At 41.3% G+C, this 12,810-nt stretch overlaps 1 protein-coding gene across 1 annotated transcript in view; it reads right to left on the bottom strand.

Annotated features, from left to right (window-relative positions):
* The window catches only part of TLK1 (tousled like kinase 1), a 175,501-nt gene extending 167,193 nt beyond the window's left edge, over positions 1 to 8,308 (bottom strand). Inside the window, exon 1 of the mRNA XM_068969199.1 lies at positions 8,170 to 8,308. Coding sequence (XP_068825300.1) covers positions 8,170 to 8,308 — 139 coding nt within the window. The remainder of the gene's footprint in view (positions 1 to 8,169) is intronic.
* Positions 8,309 to 12,810: the final 4,502 nt, after the last annotated feature.

Below are 12,810 nucleotides of genomic sequence, written 5' to 3'. Positions count from 1 at the left end.
TCTGTTTTGTATGCAATAAAGTAATTAAAGCTTTAAGTGTTTTTTTAAAACACTTCCTGTAAGATGAACCAGGCTGAGAGTCAGGCCTTCTTTCCATTCCATAATGAACACTAAATCATCTGCCACTAAAGCATCTCAATTTTGTTGAGCGCCTCATGCACCAGGTTAAAATCCTTCACAATAAGTGGACTTTGAAAATTCTCCATTCAAATTCTAATGTTTATTTGTTACAACTGTGGTGAGCTTATGAGGCCAAAATATTAAGATAAATGGCATTCCAATTTAATTATTAAACATGAAAATAAGATTTTTCATTAGTATACTTCTAATACTTTTCATAAAATTTAAGATTTGCACAAACTGATTTTGAATTTTTCATTTTTTAAATCCTATCTCCATACACATACAAAATTCATGCCAAAAAAAAAAAAAGTTTATCAGTAAACTGAATGAGCCAAAATGACTGATTAGTAAATTAAAATTTGTTACGGAAAAACTAAGAAATTACTCAAAATGAAATTTCTTTATCTTGGGCAATATATCCCAGTGGTTAAAATGCAGACGATTAAAATCTCAGCTCTAACATTTACTACTGGTGTCATACTGGTCAAGTTTCTTTACTTCTCTGGGCTTTGGTTCCTCATAGGCAAAATGAAAATAACTGTATATACCTCAAATAGTTAATGAGAATTAAATGAATTTACATGTACAAACAATAAACTTTAGCTACTATTGTTACCATTATCACTCTCTAAAATATAACTTGCCTATAAATTACAAAAATGAGTGTCTTCCTGGGTCTGAAATATGTATATATTAAGTATAAAATCATTCAGTTTTAAAAAATAAAAAAACTTTAACAGTCCTTTGACAAAACTTTCTGTTAGATGCCAACTCTATAGAGGACATCCTACTATGCACTGAGAACATGGAAATGAACAAAATAGAGTCTCTGAATTCAAGACCTTTCTGTAGAGTAGGCAAAAAAAAAAAAAGTCTATAATAAAAGGTATAATCACAGAGGTGCTATGAAACAGACAAGAATTGTCTGTAGGACACAACAGAACACTATGCCTTCCCAAGTGGTGCTAGTGGTAAAGAACCCGCTTGCCAACACAGGAGACGTGAGAGACGCAGGTTCGATCCCTAGGTGGGCAAGATCCCTTGGAGGGAATGCTCAGTTCAGTCGCTCAGTCGTGTCCGACTCTTTGCAACCCCATGAATCGCAGCACGCCAGGCCTCCCTGTCCATCACCATCTCCCGGAGTTCACTCAGACTCACGCCCGTCAAGTCAGTGATGCCATCCAGCCATCTCATCCTCTGCTGTCCCCTTCTCCTCCTGCCCCCAATCCCTCCCAGCATCAGAGTCTTTTCCAATGAGTCAACTCTTCGCATGAGGTGGCCAAAGTACTGGAGTTTCAGCTTTAGCATCATTCCTTCCGAAGAAATCCCAGGGCTGATCTCCTTCAGAATGGACTGGCTGGATCTCCTTGCAGTCCAAAGGACTCTCAAGACTCTTCTCCAATGCCACAGTTCAAAAGCACCAATTCTTCAGCACTCAGCTTTCTTCACAGTCCAACTCTCACATCCATACATGACCACTGGGAAAACCATAGCCTTGACTAGACGGGAGGGAATGCTAACCCACTCCAATATTCTTGCCTGGAGAATCCCATGGACAGAGAAGCCTTGTCGGCTAGTGTCCACAGGCTTGCAGAGAGTCATACAAGACTGAAGCGACTTAGCACACATGCACAAATAGACACTAAGGAACAGAGACATCTAACTAGGGGGAGCAGGGGAAACACCCTAGAAAGAATTTCTGAGGAACAATCACCTAGCTCCGTCACTTCAGGACACCATATTGCTATTTACATAATTTACACAATTTACACAGCTTTTAACATATTCATAATAGTGTTTTAGAATGCAGATCAATAAAAAGACAAGATCACCTAGCACACTACTACTTAACTATGCTCATAAACAAACTTTACAATCTTTTGGTAATAATGAAGATGACTATCTTAACAAATTAGAACATAACCTTGAAAAAGTCACACTGCTTCCTCAAAAAAAAATTTTACCAATAAATAAAAGCTACAAACTTTCCTCCACTAAATTATAATTAAACTGATGTCAAAGAATATTTTTCAGCTGTTAAAGACCTCTGAAGGATTTCAATTCAACCCCCTCATTTTACCGATTTAGAGGAGCCACAAAGTATAATGGGAAAGCAGTAAGGTGAAAATCAGAAAACTGCATCTTGGTCCCAACTCTCCGAGAGTAAAAGTCTGGGCAAAGTTTCCTCACCGGTAAAATAAGAAGTTTGAATCCAACTGTTTCCAGGGTCCTTTTCAGCTCTATAATTCTCATGTTATGAAACTGAAGCAGATAAGCAACTTGCCCAAACATCACCTAGCTAGTTAAGGGCAAAGTAGGGACACTTGTTTTCCAATTATCAATGCACTTTCTCTTTTGCAGCATACTGCTTCTCCTACTTCATAACACTGTTCCTCTAAATTATTCTAAGATATGTGGAAATTATTAAAGAGAACGAAGGAGTTTACAAAACTAAATGACTTATTCCTATAGTTCTTTTGTAGAAAATGAGTTTTAAATCTAAATGAAACAAATACATGAAGTCTCAAGCTCTGTCACTTACTTCACTGAAGCTGACCTCAGGAAAGTTAAAGGAGTTTATCCTTAAACTTCTGAGTACCTAAAATCTAACCTTTCAATACATTTCATAGAAGAGACTATGTTCCATACTAAATTAAAATATGAATTGTTATAGATAATCATAACTATTACATGCATACTTCTCTGAATAAGATGAGAATTAAAATTATTTCTATGTTCTGGCTATAATATGCACTTTTTATTAAAGACAGATCAATTTAAACACTTACTTTTCCTTTAGGTATCCTTTTTTCAGACTCTCTAGCTTTTAAACCATTAGATTAAGCACATTACTTCTGAAATCACATAAACAATTAAAAATAAAAGACTATACAGAATGCTGATAGTTCCTCTTTTAAAACTGAAAATCAGCCCCCAGTAGTACAACTCTACTAAACTATATCATAAGCAGCATCTGATTCCCTAAAATGTCTTCAAAGCTTATTATATTCTGCAGGGAATTTATCAAGATTTCAGGAAGATTGACAGTGTTGATTCCAGAAAATACAGGAAAATCTACAGAAGAAAAGCACAATAAAAATGCAAAACAGCAATAAAGTCAACAGCAGTTTCATACTACTGAAATTTGAGGATTTTCAAAAACATTTATGGATATATAAGTAGTTTAACTACATTTACAAATTTTCAAAGAATCACAGAATGTTTGCATTTTTTAATTGGATGGGACCTTAAGTCACTTAATCCAATAGCACGCAAAGTAAGAATCTATTGGATTTATCTCCACCCCACCCCAAAAGCCCATGTACATGGGCGTGCTCAGTCATGCCCAGCTCCTCTTTGTAACCCTACACACTGTAGCCTGCCAGGATCCTCTGTCCATGGGATTCTCCAGGCAAGAATACTGGAGTCGGTTGCCATTTCCTTCTCCAGGGGATCTTCAGGGATCGAACCCACATCTCTTATGTCTTCTGCACCAGCAGTGTAGTTTGCTTTAAATTCTCATAAATATTTCAAGAGACAGGTCTTTCCATTGCTGGTCAAGTCTAGTTGTTACACAGTTCTTACATTCTTATCAAAACAATACAGAATTCATTCTATGCCTTTGCAATTTTCACCTGCTAGTTTATCTTCTGTAACAGCATAATAAATACATTCTCTTCTATTTGTTTTTGAAATATCTGAAAACAGCTATACTCTTCCCCACCCTTCAACTAGTCTCCTGCTGAGTCTAAATGTATGGTCCACAGATTTCTTGTGCGCCTTGAAGACACTTCTGGGATAAAATGTACTTCCACATTGCAAGTAACCTTTAAAAACAACAGCCAACTGTTGAATTTTGGTGTAATATCAAAGAATAACTTCCCCAAAGGCTAGTAAAATAGTTCTTTTCTAAGTACATATCTATGTGAAATTGGGTTCTCAACACATGCCTCAATCAAAATATATCTCAACAGACGGAAAGAAGAAAATCCAGCTACCTTGTAGTATGCCAGAAATTAAAGTGGTTTGTAAAAATATAAAACAATTCCACTAGTCTCACTGAAGTTTTTGTTTTAGAATATTTATTCATCATCTTAAAATTCATTAACATGTAATCAAATTGTTATTTTTATATAAATAAATGTTTCTGAAGTTATTTTATTACAAATATAGTAAATACCAAGACATAACCCACATAAACAAAATCTCTTAGAGACCTGAATAATTAAGGGAGTAAAGGGGGTCCTGAGACCAAAAAGGTTAAAACATAACCTATTTCTCAGGGGCAGATTTCCAGGCTTCCATCTTGAATTTCCCTTTCTCTAATACATAAAAATGCCTCTGTAAGGGAGGCGCCTACCACATATCTATGCATTCATGAGCTAGAATCCTTAAACATACAACTCGCTCTTGCTGCAGCAGGTGACTTCAGAAGTCTTGCTGCAGCAGGTGACTTCAAAAAATTAAAGCGCCATCTGATATATAACTTTTAACATCTTCCTACAGGTATTAACTCCTCTGTCTAAAGATGCAGTCTGTAAATACAGAAACAGAGAGCAAGTTTATGACTATGATATTATCTTTTTGGCCAAACTATTTTTGCTATTTATATAAAAGTAAAAAGCAAATTATTTATATCCGGAAAAATGGAATAAAAAAGACACGTCTTTTGTATAACCATTTATTTGACTCACAGCAGTAACCCATTCAAAAGTACCTATGTACTGATATGGAAAAAAAAAATCTATTCATCTAGCCAACACATACCTAGGCCTCAGCAAACAAAACTGACCTTATCTGAAAATTTCTTAACTTCTCACATCCTTATTCACAGAATTATTAGAAGATAAAGTGGGATAGAGAATTTAGCCACAGGTTTAAAAGATCCACTGTGAAACCTAGAGCTACACTGCTGAGCATCTCTCAGAGAATTTTAAGACTGATAAAGGAAAAGCTTTGGAACTCCAAGGAAAGAAATTATTAATAGTCTGCGTGTGTTAGTCACTCAGTCGTGTCCAACTCTTCACGACCCTATGGACTGTAGCCCACCAGGCTCTTTGGTCCATAGAATTCTCCAGGCAAGAATACTGGAGTGGGTTGCCATTTCCTTCTCCAATTAATAGTCTACACTCTACCATACAAATTCCTGAATTCCAATAAATTCCTAAATCTTATGATTTAGGCTTATGGATAAGATACTTATATCTTTAAAAATAGCCCATTTTCAAAGTTAAGTTTGCTTAAAAGGAGTTCATCACATATATAACTTTATATGTGTACATATACATGTGTATCTCTTTTAAGTTTAAAATTTTATATTCTCTATTACATTAAATTGGCTCAATTTTTCAAGAAACAAAGTTTGTTCTCTCCTTGATACATACACTCAAGTTCCATTAATAGTAATGCTTTTCACTAGCTATCAGTCACCAGCAATTAAAGCTATCAAATTTGGATTTCCCTGGTGGCTCAGTGGTAAGGAATCCTCCTGTCAATGCAGGGGACATGGGTTCAATCCCTGGTCCAGGAAGATCCCACATCCTGCGAGGCAGCTAAACCTAAGCACCAGGACTACTGACCCCATGCTCTGTAACAAGAGAAGCCACAGCAGTGAGAAGCCTGTGGACCCTAACCAAGAGTAGCACCAGCTCATCGAAACCAGAAAAAAGCCCGCACAGCAACAAAGACCCCGCACAGCCAAAAATAATTTTTTTTAAAAAAAGCTCTCAATTTACATCAATTTATACAACAGACTAATGTTACCTGGAAAAGATGCTAAGCACTTATTAAAAATAAAAACTGGGATCCCACTCAATAGACAATCGTAACACCTTGATTCCTAGGGCTTCATATATGCAATTAGTGCTCGCATTGGTGAAATCTGAAACAACAGCTTCAAGATGAATACATAACCCTACAGAGCATTAAAAGTTTTTAACTTATTTCCTGGTTGTTAAAAAAAAAAAAGCAATATACCACTGTCACCGTACAGGTACTTGGGTGTGAAGTATAACTTACACAACAGCATGTCTTGTTATTTCATAAATTGAGACTAATATTTGGGTTACATAAAAATCCAAACTGCTGGAAAAAAATTCGCCTTATTTGGAAGTTCAAGCTAAATTATTCCAATCTTTTAAAATTTTAAAACATCAGGAAAAGTGCAGAATAGTGTAAAAGTTTTTTAATGAGTTGAAGTAGCCTCTAAAGTTCACAATCTAGATTCTACAGACCCAAAATTACTAACACTGATTACAGATGTTAACAGAGGAACAATTCAACACTACGTCCTCGTGAACAAGTGCAGTGCTTGGCTCACAAAAAATGTCTCAATAAATATTTAAGAAACGAATAATTTTTTAAAAAGGTATAGCCTTTAAAAAAGTCTTTCCCAAGACATCATTGACTATCACTCATTATACTATCATTCCTAACAGTACCATTTAGCATCCTAATGAAAGTACAGACAAAAGTAAAAGCATGCTAAAAGCACCAACTGCTGTTCACAAAACAGATTTTAAGACATTCATTTACAGATTTTCAAGTGAAGAAAGAAAAATCACCAGGTGTACTAAATTTGGGTTAGTCAATAAATAAACTTTTATCTCCTAATAATCAGTACTCAGGGTTGGGGGTGAGATGGAAAGAGGAAATGTCTATCAAAGTATTCAGAACGCTTAATGGATGCCGTAAATCAAATTTTCCCATGAATTTTCCAGAGCAAATTCATGCCAATCTTTGAGCCTATTGTCACTTTCACACATGCTCACAGAAACAAAATGACAAAGAAAGCTATGCCTGAACCACTGGATTCAGGGCACAAACCACCTGACTAACAAATGTCAAGGCTCTGAGTCGTACATACTGATAGATATTTTCAAAATAAATTAATCCCACCGACTTCTACATAAATCAAAGCTCTTGGTATCTTTAAAGGATTCTCTAGACTACTGGACTTTCCGACGTTTTTTCGAAAATGTGGCTACAATCTTCCTGTGTGACACAACTGCCCGTGAACAACCCATTTACCAATTGCTCATGAATACCGCTAAACGTTTTCCAGACAAAAGAACGTTAAACGCGATTCTACACACATTTATTCTTCCCCCATACATATGTGTTCTCCTAAATTTAATTTTACGTCGTATACTTAAAGTTAAATACAGCAAGTTAAAATTTTAGTCAAAACCACTCCGGTGTCTCACTAGCTGTGTAACTGCTACATCTGGTGGCAGCACACTTGCATGCAGGAAGCCAGAAAACTTAGAAAACAATTGTAACCGATCTGGTGAGTGTGTGCAGTAACCTTTACGCAGCGATTTCCCACAAAACCCACGACCCTGTCGGAGAAGAATAGTAGCCTACTTGCAACAGAGAGGTAACACAAATATGCAGGAGGTGATGGCGAAGCAAAGTTGCAACCATCTGGGTGGTTTTAAAAGCCTGCCCACGAATCGGTCTCTAGTTTAAACTGCTCGGGGTGGGGGTGGCGGGGCAGGCCAGGGATCAAAGTCGGCTTTGATAATTTCAGCGGCTCTACCCAAAAGGCAGAGATCTTGCCAGCGAGGGGCATCCTCCAGGTCCCGGGCAACAGAGCTCGCAGAGCGGGGACCGCCTCTAGGGGAGGAGTGCGCGAGGGAAGGGGAGGGGGCTCGAGGATGAATGCTTCACCGAGAGGGAAAACCCACCAGAGACCGGAGGCCGGGAGGTTAAGAGTACTGAGAGTACTAGCAAATGGAGCAGAAAGGGGCTCGCGTCCGGGGTCAGGCTTCCCACCCTAGCAGGACTGGCTCTTAGGAACCCCAAGCGAGTCTGTGCGCCGCGCCGCGCCCCGTCCCCTCCAGCGCGCACCCCTCCGTCCCTCTTCTCCGCCACCCGCGAACCACCACCCACAGCCGGAGCACTACCTCCCCGGGGCCGGGCGGCCTCGCGTCCACCTCGTCCCCCTCCCCCACCCCGGGGTCGCGGGAAGGAGACCCGGGGGCGCGCGGGCAGCGGCGCGGGGAAGGGAGGCCCGCGAGCGGGCGCGGGCGCGACGGCACTTACCTTCCCTGGGCCTCCCGGATGGCGGCGTGTGATTCAGCAGGGACCTGGCCGCCGCCGCCGAGCCCGGGGTTGGAGACGTGGAGAGCTGGGACCAAGATGGCGGCCCCTCCAAACTTCCACTGCTACTTTGGACACTCATCAAGCTACTTTCTGGGAACCCGACTCCCCCCCTGCGACGGCAGCGGCGGCAACGGCACCGGCACCCGCCTCCGTCATGGCGGGGGCCGCGCTGAGGGCGAGCAGGAGAGCGAGGGGCAGGGAGGGGAGAGTCAAGGGGATGGGGGAGGAAACCAAGAAGGGGGGAGGTGGGGAGGGTAGAGGTGAGGGGAGGAGAGGGGACGGGGAGGAGGAAAAGCGGGAGAAGTCAGGGAGCCGCGGGCGCGCCGGGGAAGAGGCGGAGGGAAGGAGCGCCGCGGCGGAGGCGTCGAGGGGGCGCCCGCTGGGGCCGGGGTCGGAGCGCGGGCGGAGCGCGGGCTGCGCCAGCCGAGAAGACTTCCGCGGGCGGAACCTGCCGGCACCTCTGCAGTGCGTCGGCCCCCGGCGTCGCCCGGGTGGCGGCGGCGACGGCGGGCGGTGGGTGGCGGCTGAGGCGGCGGGGTAACCTCTGCATCAGTTACGGGCGGCGGCGGCGTCACGCGCCGCCTGTGCAAACACTATCGCGAGGCTCCTGCGCCTCCGGTAGCGGCGGCGGCGGCGGCGGCCGCGGGACCAGGCTTGGGGGAGGGACCTGCCAGGGGTTGGGGGCGGGGGGGACTGGGGAGGGAACGAGTGCGCGAGGGAGGAGACGCGGGCGCTGGGCGCCCCGAGCGCACCCGCGGATCGCTGCTCGGCGCGGGAGCCCGGGGCCGGCAGACTGGTGTGCGCCGGGGGCGGCCTCCTGGAGCCGGCCGGAGGGAGGCGCGCCCCGCACGCGCCCCCGCCGCGCTGCACTGGCTCCCGCGCCCGCTCCGCTGCCACCTGACTCCCCCTCTCTCCCGCGGAAGCGCGCCTGCCTCCCGACCCCACACCCAGCCTGGGGAGGAATGCTTCTGCTCTCTCTGGGCTGTCGTTTCTCAGGAGTTCGATGTGATCATTTCTCAAAATGGAACTGCAAAGTTGAGAGTTGCTTTTTTTCCCTCTCTGTACTGTGTGAAGAAAAAAAAAAAAAAAAACTGTGCGCCTCCCCGTCTACAGAACGGGAGTGGTTATCGAATAAAAGAACTAACAAAATAAGTTGGGTGGAAATAGAACTTTACAAATGTTTTCCAACAAGAAAGACAATCTTTACTGGTGTGTGCACTGTATGTGTGGTCTGGCAGTTCTTTGTTTTAAAACGGTTAGGTGGAAAGTCTGAACAGAAAAATTTGATCACCGAGTTCACATTCTTAGGGTATGAAGAGGGTATGGTTTCTAGAAAGTTCCAGTGACTGCCACTGCTGAGTCGTGACTGCAAAATCTTGAAGCGAACTACAGCATCTGTTAAAATTTATAGTTACAATGTAACTTTCTACGCACCCATACAGGGACAGACACATCAGGGATTGGGCATCTTGTACATAAAAGAGCTTTCTAATAGTTCAGGAAAAATACAACGAAGTTATTGCTCTCTTTAAAAAACCAAATTGAATAGAACACTAAAAAGATTATGATATAGAGTAACTGTACAGGCATGAGGAAATGGCATTACCAGGGGAACAAAAATGTCACTTCTATTTTTTATTTTTATGACTCTGCGCTTCTCGTAGTAATGTTTTGTTCAGATAAACTATCATTAAAATAGAACCTTGGCTGTCAGTTATCTCCAGAAGTAATTTTAGTTTCCTTGTGCTTCAGATTCTTCAGTGAGTTTTTAGTTAGGTTCTGCTTTTCAAACCTGAGGTAATCTCAAACAACTTCAGTGAGGTATAATTAACATGCAATAAACTGCACATAAAGTGTGCAATTTGATGTTTTCATGTGTATACAACCCTGAAACCATTTCTACAATCAAGATAGTGAATATATCCATCTGCCTCCAAAATTTCCTCTACCCCTTTCTGGTTCCTCTTTCCCTACACCCGCATCCCCAAGTAACCACAGAACTGCTTTCTGTCACTTAGTTTACATTTCCCAGAACTTTAGATAAAAGGAATTGTACAATTTGAACTGTTTTGTCTGACTTCTTTTACTCAACGTAATTATTTTGAGATTGATCTGCATTGTTGGATTTATCAAGTTCATTTCTTTTTCTGAGTATTCCATTGTGTGAATATACCACACTTTGTTTATTCATTCACCTGCTGATGAAATTTAGATTGTTCCCACTGTTTTACTATTATGAATAATGCTAGTATGAACATTTGTGTACAAGTCTTTGTGTAGACATATGCTTTCCTTTCTCTTGGATACATACCTAGAACCTTACATTAGATTTTTATACCAAAGTGCATACACCCTAAGGCAAAACAAGAGTTCCTGTAAGGTAGGTAATAGGTAGCTGTGTGCTCTCAGTATTTTAAAAGAGAAAGCTTAGTCAGCTAATTGTGGTGAAAAGGACAGAAAAGAAGTCAAGAGACCTGGATACTAGTCTCAGCAGGTAACAATCCTTCTTGATTTGATTTCCTCATCTGTGAAAAAGAGGTTAGAGTCACTCAGTGATCTCTAAAGCTCCTACCAATTTCAAGATTTTACCCAGAGCTCAGTGCCTCTGGAGAGTAGTAAACAAAACCCAACCAAAGAGATTTGATAGCAGGTTATCTGCCTCCCAATCCTCCCAAGAGCCTCAGGATACCTGTACACCAACACCAGTTACATTTTATGCAGACTGACTCCTTTTATTTTAAATGGTAACTAGAGGATCATAACAAATCCAAATACATAACACAATTACTTTGTTTTTGTTATGAGTGCTGCCTTGGAAAGAATTAAATGACTGACTCCTACTTTCTTGCAGCTTATGATAAAGATAGTCAACATGACTGACTTGCAGAGAGGTTACTGCCAGCAACAAGGAACTAGGTAAATAAACCGTGGCTTAGCCTGAAAATTGAATGTTATACCATCACTTAAAATCATGTCTTTGAAAAATACTTAAAAGGATGATAGAAAATTCCCTAGTATATTGTAAGTGAAAACACGGGTATGATCCCAATTCGTTTGTAAGTATGCAAAGCAAATGACTGCAAGGATGCACCCCCAAAAATGTATAGCTAGCCTTGAGTTGTAAGATTGCATAATTATTCCTTTCTGCTTTTCCAAATTTTATACAATGAATCTCGTATTAAATAATTTAAGCATAAAAAGGATATGAACACAAGTTGTACAAAAACATAATTTTATTGAATTATTGTAAAAACTTTTAAATAGTAGAGGGTCCCACATACCTTGTACACTGGCAAGGACACGGGCATTTGAATAATGTTTTATAGAGATAGATGGAATGGTTAGAGTGATAGCTTGCCCAATAGGACAAGATATAGGAAAGTCAGGAGAGTCTAGGTTCGGCCACTCTGGGAGAGGAGAAATATCAAGAAAAGCAAGGAAATATCACTGGAAGGGGTACAGCAAGATGGAAGCACAGGAATGAACTAAGCAAGTAAAAGGAGACTGCAGTAAGACTGCCTACAAAGAACTGGGCAGAGTGTTCTTTCTGAGAATTGAGAGCGCCATGAAGACAGAGACTAAAGCCCATTATACAATGCCTGACAGAACCAAGGGCTCTGTCAATGTTTGCAGAATGGATGATGAGGAATGGAGCAGTTCAGAAGTCTTCAAGGGTCTTCTGATATAAGAGCACATACAAAAAGGGAGATCTTAGCCCTGATCTATAGGCTAGTCATAATTTACAACTATGTTTATGAGACTCTTCTATTTATATAACAGAGTAAAAAAATTTTTTGCAAAGCATCCAATATTATATATATAATAAATGCTTTCTAATACCTCTTAGCATTTGATTCCTTCTAAATTTGAGGAAATAATTAATCCCTAAATCCCTTTCCCCCAAACCAATCAGAAAAGAGCCCAGAAATTGGATGAAAGTTCCTTTCTAAGTACTCTCCCAGACAGTGGCCTGCTGGAGCCAGTTCATACAGCCCAGAGAGCAGATTGTAGAAGTCTTTCCCTCAACTCAGAGTTCAATGCCCCTACACTGGTAGCTTGAAACTCGCCATGAGAAGAGTATTTACAACTCCAAAGTCAGCAAAATCTGCATATCAAGGCTTCTTTGCCAACACACGACTGCTCCCACAGTACATAGATCATTGCCTTATTATCTTCCATTTCCCCACCCTGGCTAAAATCCTAGTGAGGGCAAGGACCTTGTCTGTCATGTTTACAGTTACACTCCCAACATCTAGCACCTGTTTGGCATACAGCTGGTGCTGATACGTATTTGTTGAGCTGATCAATTACCCATATAGGTGATTAGCAAGCACCTGAGCCCCCTGGGCTAATCTGCTGGTAAACAACTGTGTTGGCCTCGCTAGGTGAGGAAGAAAAGGCCAAATATTCCCCCACCCCCTCACTCTTACACTTCATTGGCCAATGACTGTGATTTGGTAAAGTTCACTGACCTTGTTAGGGTTACCGGATGAATTATAAATTTTGCATGGGCCATACTTACACTAAAAAGATTTTTGTTGTTTATATAAAATTCAAATGTAACTGAGAATCCTGTATTTT

The sequence above is a fragment of the Capricornis sumatraensis genome, chromosome 3 (genome assembly GCF_032405125.1).
Source record: "Capricornis sumatraensis isolate serow.1 chromosome 3, serow.2, whole genome shotgun sequence".
Lineage (NCBI taxonomy): Eukaryota > Metazoa > Chordata > Mammalia > Artiodactyla > Bovidae > Capricornis > Capricornis sumatraensis.
Note: the sequence above shows the minus strand (reverse complement) of the source record. Positions and strands in the feature narration are given on the sequence as shown.